The sequence below is a fragment of the Phoca vitulina genome, unplaced genomic scaffold (assembly GCF_004348235.1).
Source record: "Phoca vitulina isolate PV1807 unplaced genomic scaffold, GSC_HSeal_1.0 scaffold3, whole genome shotgun sequence".
Lineage (NCBI taxonomy): Eukaryota > Metazoa > Chordata > Mammalia > Carnivora > Phocidae > Phoca > Phoca vitulina.
Genome location: NW_022589706.1, coordinates 92,469,555 through 92,483,210, shown reverse-complemented (window position 1 = coordinate 92,483,210; position 13,656 = coordinate 92,469,555). Strand labels below are relative to the sequence as shown.

The window sequence follows — 13,656 nt, the reverse complement described above, 5'->3', positions numbered from 1 at the left end:
ACTATCACTATCAATCTTATCTAGAAAAAGTTTTACAAAAAAGTATGTATTTTTTTTCTGGAAAAAGTAATTGATATTATGTATAAAATGGGAGGTAAAAATACTCCTGGCAAACCATAAATCTGATAAGGCTGTACTAGCAATATGAGTAAAACCCCTCCTTGACACCATATATTCCCCTTCAAGTACTAGTTAACAGCTTAGTTATTTGAAAAACTTAAATGAAATTTAATACACCAAATGCGTTAAGAAATTCCAGTAACAAAAGTTAAGCTAATAATTCAGTGTCAATAATGAAATTTAACCTTCATTTTCTCTGGTAACCTCTAAGAAGGAATTATCTGGGGGAGAGTGACAGATTTTCTTCTAGTCTTCCCTAATAATTATGTAATTTATTTTGAGTAAGTTTCTATTTAACAGAGCATAATGTTTTCCTCTCTTCGAGTTCCCTTCAGAATTTTTGAAGTGTCGTCATATCATTGTTGAGTGTTTCATAAGTAAACACACCACTAAAGGGTGTACTTTTGTAAGAATGCTCAAAGGAATGATGTAAACACTTGTACCTTGCATAGGCTAGGCTCATTTTTTTTTGAATTGCTGGAATTTCTTCAAGTAAACACATGAAGGAGTTTGTAGAAATATCAAAAATGAATTTATGAAGATTTTTTTTAATGCTGTAGCAAAATAACCGAAAATAAAATTATCTGGAGAGACAATAGAGGAATTGGAGGGTCTAGTTTAATCCAGCTTTCTCAGAGTGTGAAGTGATGAGCTTTATGTGGACCTTCGGGGTCCTCGAGAGGTAATAGAGCTATAAACAATTCAGGGACAGGCTCAAATTCCCAAGGTACTTGCAAGCACGTTTAATCTTTCCGAAAATGCACAGGTTTGATTACAGTAGGACTCTTTAAGTCTGTATTGTACCAATTTTAATTGAAGTTTAATATTCCAGAAAGAAGAGAAAAGTTGATATTGCTCTTTGTTATAACTACTGCATGCCCTCTGGTATTTAAAATAGCCACCAGGACAGTTAACACTTGTGGTGCTGGCTGCACAAACACAAGAAATCCCATAAATTATATAAACAGCTATTTAAAAGAAAAACATGGTGAAAAGTAATTCTGATTATAAGGTTCCGGTGACAGCAGCAACCATGCCATCGATACTGACATTGACTGCCGTTACCAAAACCTTATAATCAGAGTGTTATTACTTCTCTAGAGAGTTATTTTACACAAATTCAGAATATTAAAATCTGACTTTTTGGGCTTTAGAGCTTGATAGGCCTGGGGTCAAATCCTTTCTCAGCTTTTCCCTGGCTGTGTGATTTAAGGAAAATTATTTAAGCGCTCTAAGCCTCACTTTCTGCACTTTCAGTATGGGGCTGATCAGCCTCACAAGTGGTTGTGAGGATATTAACTGAGGACACGTGAAAAGCACTAGGCACAGTGTCTGGTAATTACCTGGAGGCTCAGATTTCTCTTCCTACATTTCATGTGGAGAGTCTAGAAGCTTTCTAACTGAAATGCAAGGTTCTGTTTCACGTAGGGGAATGGAATAATAGAATTTCAAGTTTCTCAGTGTACCCTGATCTGAGCATAAATTAAAGGGAAAGAATGGAGAATTAAGGAGGTTAGTTTGGATGTTGCTGCAATGATCCAGGTGCAGGATGAAAAATGTGGAAGTGGAGTGGGGATAGAAAGTTTTGAAATGGAGCAGGATATGGTGCAAAGAAAGAGCTCATAGAAATTGTTGAATGACTGTGGACACGGAGTGGGAGATATGAAAATGTCAAAGCAGGTGCAAGGTTAGCATTTGAGCGGACTTTACTGTCATATCTTCTCTTGCCATCACTTCTATCCCTGCCACGTTTATAATCACCTCTCAGAAAACAAATGCCCCTTCCATTTTAACTAAATGTAAGACGCCCAAAAAGGAAGGAGCAGTGAAAATTTAGTAGCAGCATGCGTGGATCTGGAAATAAACCTTTCCCCAGCTCCATCCCCACATCTGACTCCAGCCCACCACTAAGAATTTCTTGGAGAATTCATAAAGGCTTTGAGTTCATTTTGTGTCCAAATAAATTTGGGCACTGAGGGACTATTTTCATGTAGGACATGTACTAAATTTATTTTTCTTTTTATAAAACCAGTTTAAATCACCCTATATGCGTTGGAGATGCAATGTAGAATTTTTTCTTTTTTTTTTTTTTTGAGATAAAGAAAGGAAAGGAATCGAAGAATAGTTTTCCACATTCTCCAGCTTGTTAGGGAGCATGAAGTCTTCCTATAGAATAGAAAAAGGTAATCTGGAAAGGCATTTACAAAGAAAAGGATTCAAAGTTCCTGAGGTAATCAAAACCACTTTCAAAAGTGTAATGATGTATCCATCTAAATGAGGAAAAATGCTGTGCCACTGTAGGAATGGGCAGGAGCTGGTGTCCTCACGTAGGTGAAATTCAGTTTTTAAGGAAAAGCAGCAGTTCATACTTATTTAAAGTATGCACAGATAGAAAATTGGGAAGCCCCAACCTTGATGTTATTTTTGACCTGTTACTACCTTTTGCTTCCTCATCATCCATCCAATGAGAAGCCCTATTGATTCTATTTCAGAAATAGTTTTCACATTGCTCTCCTTTATAATCTTACTTCTGTTGGTTTAAAGTCGGTCTTTATTTCTTCTTCCTTAATTACTTTCATAGTAATCCAATTTGTCTACTTACCTCCAGTCTCTCTGCTCCTCTCCATCCTCAATACTCCCACTCTAATGTTCTGTGATTCTACAGTCTATGTGGAAGTGACAGAACTCTGGGAAGGAGATGACAGTGTCATCTTGGAGTTCAAAGTGCTTAAAACGTGTAATTCTGAAAGTAATTAGATATGAAATTTCAACTTAGGAAAGCAGATTCTAAAACATTCTGATGAAAAAGGGTGAAGCAATTGCTAGGCGTATAGCTAAAGAGGGATAGGGGATTCAAAAAAATACAGTTCTTCACAGAGAATTATAATTATTCAAAACAAGGAAGAAAACATCTATTTAACATAGTGATTAGGAGTCAGAAACCTCTGAAATCAAGTGCCCGATCTGTGGCTTAGCTGTGTGGTTTGGAGCAATTACTAAACCTCTTCAAATATCAACTTTGTTTTCTATAAAATGGAGATGACATCAGAAGGGTTGTGATGAGGATTAAATTTTTTTTAAGATTTTTTATTTATTCGTTTGAGAGAGAGCAAGAGAGAGAGAGAGAACACCAGCAGGGGCAGGATTAAATATGATTAATAAGAGAAAAAATAAGATTATTAATTAAGAGTTCCAGCCACATATTGAAGAGTCAATATTATTAGCTATTGTCTATAGAAACTAACTACTTACAAGGCCCTCACATACACCAGGGTTTAAAACAGGTACATGAGATGAAAGGAAGTGCACATAACCAAGGATGAAAAAAATTAACAAAACAAAATAAACAAAAAAGGTAAAAAAATTATGTGAAGGAGGCTAAAGTTCAAAGTGAGTTTATTTTCCATAAATTGCTAATTAAAAACAACTCTAATCAGCAAAAGATACACAAGAAATATCATTCCATGTTCACAGTTGGAGAGGGGGAGGCTGAAATACTTTGATGATCAGGGTAGAAAGCAGAAATGTCCAGTATCTTCTGATTCTACTTTCCCTATCAAAGAGAACAGCTTTTCAAAATATATATGATGGTATAAACATAAACTTAGATGAAAGACCTGATGAACTAAACTGTAAAGTATTATATACTAAAGTATTTCAATATTCTCCAGGTTCAGAAGAGCACATTTTAAGGTAATTAAAAAAAAGTATAGATTTTTAATTAACTTAAGACATGCTATTCTGAGCCTGTTCAACTTGATCAATAACTTGATGAAGATGCGCAAGTCATACTGACAAAATATACTTGTAAGATACATGTATGACACAAAGCTAGGAAAGATGTAATGCATGTTAAATAACAGAATCAATCTTTATAAGTGTGTTGATAGACTGGAACACTGAACACTTAACAAATATGAAATATTAAAGGGACAGTTTTAATCTCAACGCTAGCATTTAGTTAACAAAATCTATTGGCCAAAAACAAATACCTGAAGACTTACTAAATAGCTCATGGGCAGACACAGATATGATATGATGGTTTAAAAAATGTGATCTTTGACTACATAAATAGGAATAAAGTATACATGAAGAGAAAAGTGTTTTACTGTTTTCTGTTCTAATAATGGTCAGCTTGGGGCAACATATATTGGGAAGCAGATTGATGAGTTAGAGGTTGTACAATTATGGCAACTGGGATGATGAGGGGATCTGAAAACCTATGGAATGCTTCAAGATACATAACTTAGACAGAAGCATATGTAACGGTATTAATCATGCCTTTTTATTTTCTATATTTCTGATGCTTTGACATCTGAGAGCTTGCCGACCCTGCAAAGACTGCCTCTCCCAGGGCTATCCAATTCCTAGAGATAATTAAACACCTACCCAAGAGCATGTTCTTCGAGTGCAAACCAACCAGTTCGGGCTCCCTCCTCTCAACTACTTCCTTCTTAAGCTGAGCTGCTCCTCCCTGCCTGCCCTAATCACCTCCTGGCCAGGTATAACACAATTAGGAAGAGTCCCTTTACAACAGTGATTACTGAAATTGTCATCCAACCAGCCAATCCTAAACCTGTTTACCCTGCCTTGTCTTGCCTCTCCTGTAGAAAACACAGTAAAGGCTCTTGCCCATGCATTCCCCTTACTCTGTTTCTTGATTGACTCTAGTGCTACCCCATGGGGCCCTGGATGGTGTGGTGTGCTCTCTCCTCTTTGGGAACTGTGAATATCAAGCTATCTTTTCAATGGCAGTCTTCTGATCTGATGATTTTACCATACCCAAATAATAATAAAACCTACATTTTTAAACAATAATGATCTAATCTTAAGATCCAGAAGAATATTTATTTATATTTTCATCTACCAAACATTGAGCACCTACTAGGTGTCAATCACCATTCTGTGTACACAACTACCTAGATTAGAAGAACAACTCTACTTGAATGTGTAGGATTGTCTTCCTCTTCTATAGCTTACCTTCTGAGTACACTCATTCAAGTTCCTTGTAAATCATACAACTGATTATATTCAGGGGGTAATATTCAAAATATTTACCAGCCAGCATTCTCTGCAACTGATCACTCAGAACTGTTGCCTGCCATAGAGCTGGAGAGGGATGCTGGCAACTCGGAGCCAGGCCCCTTTAGTTGCTGAGCAGTTGGGAGGTTTGGGACATCCTGGGGGAGGGTCTGAGGTTAGTGGGGGGTAAGGGTAGTAGCACTGACACATTTCAATATTGGAATCAACTGGCATGGCCATATTAGAACTTTTATGTTGAGTATTAGTTCTGATAATATATCCCTTGGTCTCCTCTTCTGTCTCTTGTCCTTACCAAGTTCCTTTTTATGATGTAAATTATAGACTTCACCTTATTAGTCATCATGCCCTGAGTAATGGCTAGTGGCTTTCTTAAACTGTGCTACTTGGATAACTCCAGAAGTGGTTTACCAGCTCAGGGTAGACTTTTACATCCTGATTTGAACTCTGTTTCTATTAGGACCACTAGAATTGTGCTTTGTTTTCAATATCAATAAAATAAAAACCTTATGTGTCTTTTTGTAAAGTGCTTTACTGAAGTGAAAATGATGGAATTCATTCATTTTCTAGCTGGCAAGCAAACTAATTAAAAGATTATCATATATTCCTTAAGCCAGCAAGTCTTCCAGTATATTTTAAATTACATTTAGATACTATTATCTTTATTTCCGTATTAGAAAAGTTAATGTGCTCACTAATCTAAAAAGTTGCTCACTTGACAATAGACATTTCAGCTAATGTGAATTAGCAGTTCTGCTGAACTTGGAAAAGAAGGGGGGCAGAGGACACTATTTGAAGGAATAATGATAATGCAGTAAAAAAGTACAATCCTCAGCAAGATTTTGTTTTCAGGATCAGAAACATTGTTCTACTACTACTAATACTATTGTCTGTAACAGTGTTAAGTATTATCTGATATTGGCGATGAGTTCTATGGTGAAAATTTCTACTAATTATTTTATCATTAAAATTAAGCCACCATAATTTACCAAAAATGTTAGATCTAATTCTTCAATTGAGAGTATATATCTTGATGATTTTTTGAGCCTTAAAAGCAGTAAGTTATTTACTTATTGAATGAAATTTTGTCCAATTCTAAAAGCTATACAATAGATATTTCAAACTGTGTTAGGTTATTAACAAATGTTACAATTAATCCTTGCCTCAGATATAGTACCTTTCAAAAAAACCCACACTTGTGAACATTTCATTTTAATACCTGAATTAGCCCATATTTGATACCTAAAAATATTTTCTAATCTGCCTCTAAAGCTGTATTTCCTGGTGGCTGTAACCATCAAATGCAAGTTTGCTTAAAGGATTTACTTGACCTTCCATAATAAGCTATTAGACAGAGCTTTCAAAGCTAAAGTAAAATGGACATCAAATTCCCTTGTGAGACAGAAGTGTCCACATTGTGCAAAAGGATAATAGATCAGATGCATTTGCTAAAACTCAATGAAAATAACAGGTGTTTGGCTATATAGATGGTGATAGAGAATGCTCAAACAAGAGTTTTACATCATAGTCTCAGATTCTCTTAGTTGGAAAAATAAATGTTTTCTAATTCAATCACTCATTTGAATGTTGAATTTCATCCCTGAGATCCCGATCTTGTTTGAATACCCAGTTGCTCCCAGAGCAACACATTGCTTCTTTGTATGTTCTTTCAGTTCCTTCATTGGGAGAAACACTCCTGCTCATGTTAAAATTCAGAGCCTCCAAGCTGGTGGAGAAAAGCAGGATGTTACCTAATTTAGACATGCACTATTATCAGCACAGGTTAAGCTTTTGCTTTTTTCATCCAGTGAGTTGAGAGTTGAGGCAAAATTTCCTCCAGAATAGTTTCCATTGAATTAAAGTAGCCTCTCTACCCGTGACAAAAGATACTCATTCATGTGGAAAGGTCCTCAGATTTAGTTGTCTCCTTTCCCAGCATTTTAGAAACTCTGCCGATCTTAGGGAACCTCAGGGAAAAGTTGCCTTAGGAGACCCACCTCTAGTTCTCAATTTCTCTTATGTTATCAGAATTACCAAATATTCCTTTGGATTACCAGGCAGAAGGGAAATCTAGACTTACTCCTTTGAATTGGGTTGACAGACTAGTGAGAAAGCCTGGGGGGAAGGGGGTGTGTTAGAATTCATACAGTTTTAGAAGACCTGGATTTCTGGGCTTAATTCTACCTCTAGTGAGCTTTATAATCCTGAGTGAGTCACTGTATTTCTCTGATTTTCAGTTTCCTTATCTATAAAGTGAGAATAAATATACCTGTAATTCAAGGTTGTTACAAGAATTAAAGGAAATAATACAGAATATATAAAAAACTAAAACCCTTTTCTCCTTATCGCTTTACATTTAACAGCAAAGCAGCTTTGTAACCCTAATGCCTTAATGGGAAGTAAAAGAGTTAACATTTGTTTAGAAGATGTATAGAATTCACATGAACCAAATGTCATCACAATAGAGAATAAGCTTTTAACCTTGAGGATTTTTGTTCCTCTTACCTGTCACTCTAAACACCTGAGGAGCCTAGGCAACAATTGAAGACGGCAATTTTCTGATACTGAATATATAATGATGATAAAAACAACAGCTGCTATTTACTGTTTGTTAGGTTCTAATCACTGTTCGCAATCGCTTTACATGCATATTCTTTCACGTGGTTATGGCTGGGAGGGACTGGTCCTGGATTTAGTCTTTTTTCTTGTCTGTCCTTTCCTGACAAAAAGAAATCCATGGGTCCTATATTTGATTAACATTAAAGAACACATTTGGCCTATTTCCGAAGACCCTCTGCGACTGTTCTCTATGCCTTGAGGACCATAATTTGGGTTGTCAACCTGTAGTTAGGAATGATATTTCAAAGAAAATGTCCTTTGCCTGGCACTTGAGTGAGGAGTGAGAATGACCAAATTTCAGTGTGGGTAAATAGACAACTGCCTGTCTGGAGTCCTCCCATGTGTTTGAATTATTTTCAATTCATGATGCTTTTTAGTTGAGCATTCTTAAAAAATGTGTGTAATTCCTGTGCATGTCTGTTCTTACTAGGTATACTTTAAGTATTTACACTTGTTTTAAGTACAAACATAATATTCATTGATTCATTCATTCAAGTAATAATAGAACACCTATTATCTAGATACTTTTTTAGTGGCACAGGAATATAGATAGCAATGAATGTCATGTCATTCATCAAATCTGCCTTGATAAGGTGTTTTCTTTTGAAAGCAACCAAAAACAACAACAAACAACAAAAACCTTCCTGCTTACTTCCCAGTTTTTAATTTTTTATTAGTACTTTCTTTCACTCTATTTATGTATTTTCTTCTTTCACAAATTCCTTTCTTTCTCCACAGATTAAAGAAAATACAAAGTAATTTTCTTCTTCACATCCTTTCTTGCTGATTAATGTTGCTTATATCAGCAAGTCTTAGACTTCTGAAGATGATAAAATTAGTTTGCTGTGTTGAGATAGAGTTTTTAGTGCTCTCCATTAAAAATTGAGACAATGTTTACACACTCTTACATGCTGTTTACCATTTTGTTTATATCCCGTGAGGGAAAAAGGAGGCTCTTCATCTCACAAGAGTTTGAAAATTCTATCAGAATATTTTCACAATATTGGTATGGAGGACTATTCTCATCTTCTTGACAAAATGTCAACGCATGGCCATGGTGCACTTGAAACTGCGTATCTGCTTTGGGCAGTGACTGAAATTCAAAGACAAGTATGGGCTCCTAATGCTATCCGTAAAGTGTTTGGTCTTCCATATCCTCAAGAAAAAAATATATTTTATAAATTCTAACCTTGTACACATTTAAGTAAGGTACCATGGGGATTGACTACCCAAACATCTTGGCTCTGGCAGTTTATATAGAATACGACTCCATGATAAGTGAGTCCAATACTCTGAAATGCTGAGTAACCAAAAAGCTAAGTTATATGGCCAGGTGGCCGGCCTAGGGAGACATAACCCTTACTCTTGTTACCACAGATTGACAACCACAATCTCTTATGCCATTTTAGGGTGAAATATGTTAAGGATAGGTGTGTGATAAATAGAACTATAATGTGTAAGAACATATAATACAGGGAACTATAATGTTTAAGGACTATAATGTTGGGAAAGGCATATATGTGGGGAAACCTCAAAGTTGAACTGTTATATTTCACATCAGTCATTTCTAGTTATGGGGTCAGGACCTTAAATCTCTGGTAAAACATTTTCTGTTTGTCAAGGGAGCAATTATATTTTAGAGTTTTTCAAAATCATACTTAAATTAACCAGTGTTGTGTATTTTAATTCATTTTGCACACTGGGCTAAGTCTACAATTAGTAGGATTTGCTGAGAAACATGATTTGATGGTTTTAGAATTATTCACAATATAACTTATGAACATTGTAATATCAGCCTTATGGTTTTCAAATAAGAAAAAAGGCTATAATAAATAAAATATATTACATTTCAAATCCTTTTTGAGTGGTAATTTCTGTTGCCTTGATCATTTATGCTACAAATACTTATTGAGTTACCTTCATGATATAGGAACTGCCATACTGCGACGAACAGAATATAGTTCCTTCCCCAAGGCACTCCCTGCCCAGGGTGGGAGAATGCTGGGTAAATAGACAACTGCCTGTCTGGAGTCTTCCCATGTGTTTGTGTACCCATTAGTATTATTCATAGAAACATAAATGCTGGCGCACCTGGGTGGCTCTGTCGTTAAGCATCTGCCTTCAGCTTGGGTCATGATCCAGGGTCCTGGGATCGAGCCCCGCATTGGGCTCCCTGCTCAGCGGGAAGCCTCCTTCTCCCTCTCCCACTCCCCCTACTTGTGTTCCTGCTCTTGCTATCTCTCTCTGTCAAATAAATAAATAAAATCTTAAAAAAAAAAAAAAAAGAAACAAATGCTGTATTGGCTTGTGAATCACCATATACCATCCTGCTGATTACAAGCACATTTTCTTGAATACTGTACTTACTAGGACTTTTACTGTAAATTTCCCTGTCAGGAATCAGAAACCCTTCAGTATAAAACAGTGTATCAGTCACATGAATGTTTCATCACTATAACATATGTGTTTGCAATGTGTTTAAATGGTTTTCTTCTCATTTCCATTACCTTCCTGGCTCGAGTCTTCATTACCTTGTCCCCACATTATGGTCTCCTACCTGGTCTTTTCCCTCATCCTCATTGCACTCCAGTTCTTACTGACATGTAAATCTTATCCTTATTTTAGGTGTTCCTAAAATCCTATTTCCATAAGTACATTTTCCTGGCCACTTCCTGTGACACTTATTTCTCTGAACTGTGGGGTTTTATATCTGTACAGTTTAGCACCAGGTCATGGAATATCTCATTTTGTTGGAGGATTGTTTTATGTGCATATTTTGCCTTCCTGGTATAGCAAGAAGCTCCTTCCAGAAGAGGGAGCCATGTCTTATGAGCTCTGACTAAACTGTCATATAGGTAAGTCTTGTGAGTGTCTTGTGAAGTTTTTCTTTTTTAAATTCTTTATTTAAATTCAATTTAGTTAACATATACTATAATATTACTTTCAGGGATAGAGTTTAGTGATTCATCAATTGCATACACCAGCCAGTGCTCATGAGATCAAGTACCCTCCTTAATGCCCATCACCCAATCACCCCTTCCCCCACCCACCTCCCCACCAGCAACCCTGTTTGTCTCCTAGAGTTCAGCATCTCTTATGGTTTGCCTCCCTTTCTATTTCCATATTATTTTGTTTTCCCTTCCTTTCTCCTCTGTTCATCTGTTTTGTTTCTTAAATTCTACATATGAGTGAAATCATATGGTATTTGTCTTTCTCTGACTTATTTCGCTTAGCATAATACACCGTAGCTCCATCCATGTCATTGGAAATGGCAAGATTTCATTCTTTTTGATGGCTGAGTAATATTCCATTATATATATGTCTTCTTTATTCATTCATCTGTCGATGGACATCTGGGCTCTTTCCATATTTTGGCTATTGTGGACGCTGCTATAACCTTCTGCCTCTCTCTCCTGCACCTTATCTTCTGGGACCCCTATTACCCAGATATTATTTCACTTTATGGGATCAGTGAGTTCTCTAAGTCTCCCTTTGTGATCCAGTAGTTTTCTTTCTTCTTTTCAGCTTCCTTATTTTCCATCATTTTATCTTCTATATCATTGACTCGCTCTTCTGCCTCATTCATCCTTGTTTTTATATCCTCCCTTTGGGACTGCATCTCGGTAACAGCATGTTTAATTTCGGCCTGACTACATTTTAGTTCTTTTATTTCTACAGTAAGGGATTCTCTAGTGTCTTCTATGCTTTTCTCAAGCCCAGGTAGTATCTTTATAATCATTGTTTTAAACTCTAGTTCAGACATCTTACTTATATCCATATTGATTGAATCCCTGGCAGTGAGTACTACCTCCTGTTCTTTCTTTTGGGGGTGAATTTCTCTAGCTCGTCATTTTGTCCAGAAAAGAATATAAGAAAGAAAGAGAAAAAAACAACAATAACAACAACAGAGAAAAAACAAACAAACCAGAAAAAAACAAAAACAAAACAAGAAAAAAAGAAGAAACAAAACAAAGCAAAGAACTAGACTGGATGTGTTTTGGTCTGCTTGTTAAAAGAAACGAGATCCCAAAATAAGAAAGAAAGAAAACTTATATATATACAAAAATAAAATAAAATACAATGAAAGGAAACAAAAATAATATATATAACATATATAAAAATAAAAATTATAAAAGAATAAAAAATTAATTGAAAAAAATAAGAGAATAACTGAAAAAATAATACTGAAAGACTAAAGAATAATAAAACAACAACGAATGCCATATACTGTTTTCCCCAAGAGCTGAAGCTTTGCAGCCCTCTATGATCAGTAAACTTGGTGTTAGCCAGTTGTTCCTGCTGGTCTTCTGGGGCAAGGGCCTTTTGCACAGATTCTCAGGTGCACTTGCCCTCTTGCACATGTGCCTCTCTTGCTAGGAGGCCGGGCTGTAAGCAGCTCCGGATTCCACTATGGCGCTGTTTTGTTCCCTGAAGGCTTTCAGCACTGATGGGTGGGATGAATATGGCTGTGCCCTGCTCTCCAGCCTGGGAGCTGAAAATTCGCACCCCCCCGCTCTTCAGTGAGCCCTCAAAGAAAAGTAGTCAATCACTCTGGTCTCCCTGGTTTCTGAACTCTCTGTTCACCCAGCCTGTGACCGAGCGTTTTTATCTCAGGCACATGACTGAATTTCAAAACTCCAAATTTTAAGGACTCCTGCGGTGCAGATCTGCACTGTTCCTCCCCGGGGAGAGAGAGGGTCTTGCCATGCTTCTGCCTTTTGCTGGACCGCTGTCAGGAAAGCGGTCACACGACTGTGCAGCGGTTTGCAGTTTATGGCAACACTGAGCAGAGAGCTGGCACCTAGACTCACTGTTCTCAGCTGCTTCCCCACTCCTCTGCCTGGGAACTCTGCTGCACCCAGGCACCCCCGTTCTTCTTGTGACCCCAGGGATCCTGTCACAGGGATTCCACCCCACTTTACCACCTGAGCATCTTTAAGCCCAGGACATCCCTCACTGTAGCAGACTTCTAAAAGTTTCAATTTTGTGTTCCGCTGCTTACAATACCTTGTGGTAGCCTCCTTAAGCAGGCTCCCTCCCCTCCGCCGTATCCTCAGATATATCACCCCAGATTCGAGTCTCTGCACCTCCTACCTTCCATAGAGTGGTCGCCTTTCTACTCGTAGAATTGCAGCATTTCTTTTCTCAGATCTCTGATTGATTTTGCAGGTGTTCAGAATGATTTGATAACGACCTAGCTGTATTCGAGGGACCAGGCAAACTTAGGGTCCCCTACTTCTCCACCATCCTAACTCCATCCCTGTGAATTTTTTTCTTAAATTAGACCCTCAAAGCATTAGGCATAGTATTGAGCATGCAATACAAATTCAAAAGTCACATCATGAAAGGCTGCAATACCAAGTTGTTCTAATGCCAGTGTACACTAGCTCAATGTAATATTCAAAGTGAGTTACTTACTAAGGCAAATTTTTTGTTGAGAATCATCTGCTCCACCAAAGATGACTCATTATGGAAGAGGTGGGGTTGCATATGGCTCCACATATGAGGAAACCACCAAAACTCATCCACAGACCCCAGAAGATGGTCATCCCCTTCATCTTCCTCTTCAGTTCCTTCAGGGGAAAAAGATTGTTAATTCCAGTTACAATGATTGTCTGCCCATCCATCCATCCATCCATCCGTCCATCCATCCAATTATGTACTCGCATATATGTATTTAGAAGACACCATTTATACTTTCTTTGATCATAGAAGGCTTTGAACATGAAATGTAGCAAAGAAAAACCTATTACTCAGGGAAGAACCAGAGACTGTGACAAAACTCTTTTAAAAAAGTTTTTGAACATGAGACATGGGTATAAAATTACTGCAAAATGGAAATACACAACCATTCCCAAGGACATTAGAACTCTTTTA

The 13,656-nt window shown here is 37.1% G+C and overlaps 1 protein-coding gene and 1 long non-coding RNA gene across 3 annotated transcripts in view; one reads left to right on the top strand and one right to left on the bottom strand.

Annotated features, from left to right (window-relative positions):
- The window catches only part of NDST3 (N-deacetylase and N-sulfotransferase 3), a 170,410-nt gene that overhangs the window by 94,223 nt on the left and 62,531 nt on the right, over positions 1-13,656 (bottom strand). For both annotated transcript variants that reach the window (XM_032401088.1, XM_032401086.1), the window contains exon 4: positions 13,198-13,352. In XM_032401088.1, coding sequence (XP_032256979.1) covers positions 13,198-13,352 — 155 coding nt within the window. The remainder of the gene's footprint in view (positions 1-13,197; positions 13,353-13,656) is intronic.
- LOC116630249 overlaps positions 1-13,656 on the top strand; it is a 192,677-nt gene that overhangs the window by 117,245 nt on the left and 61,776 nt on the right. The window lies entirely within an intron of this gene.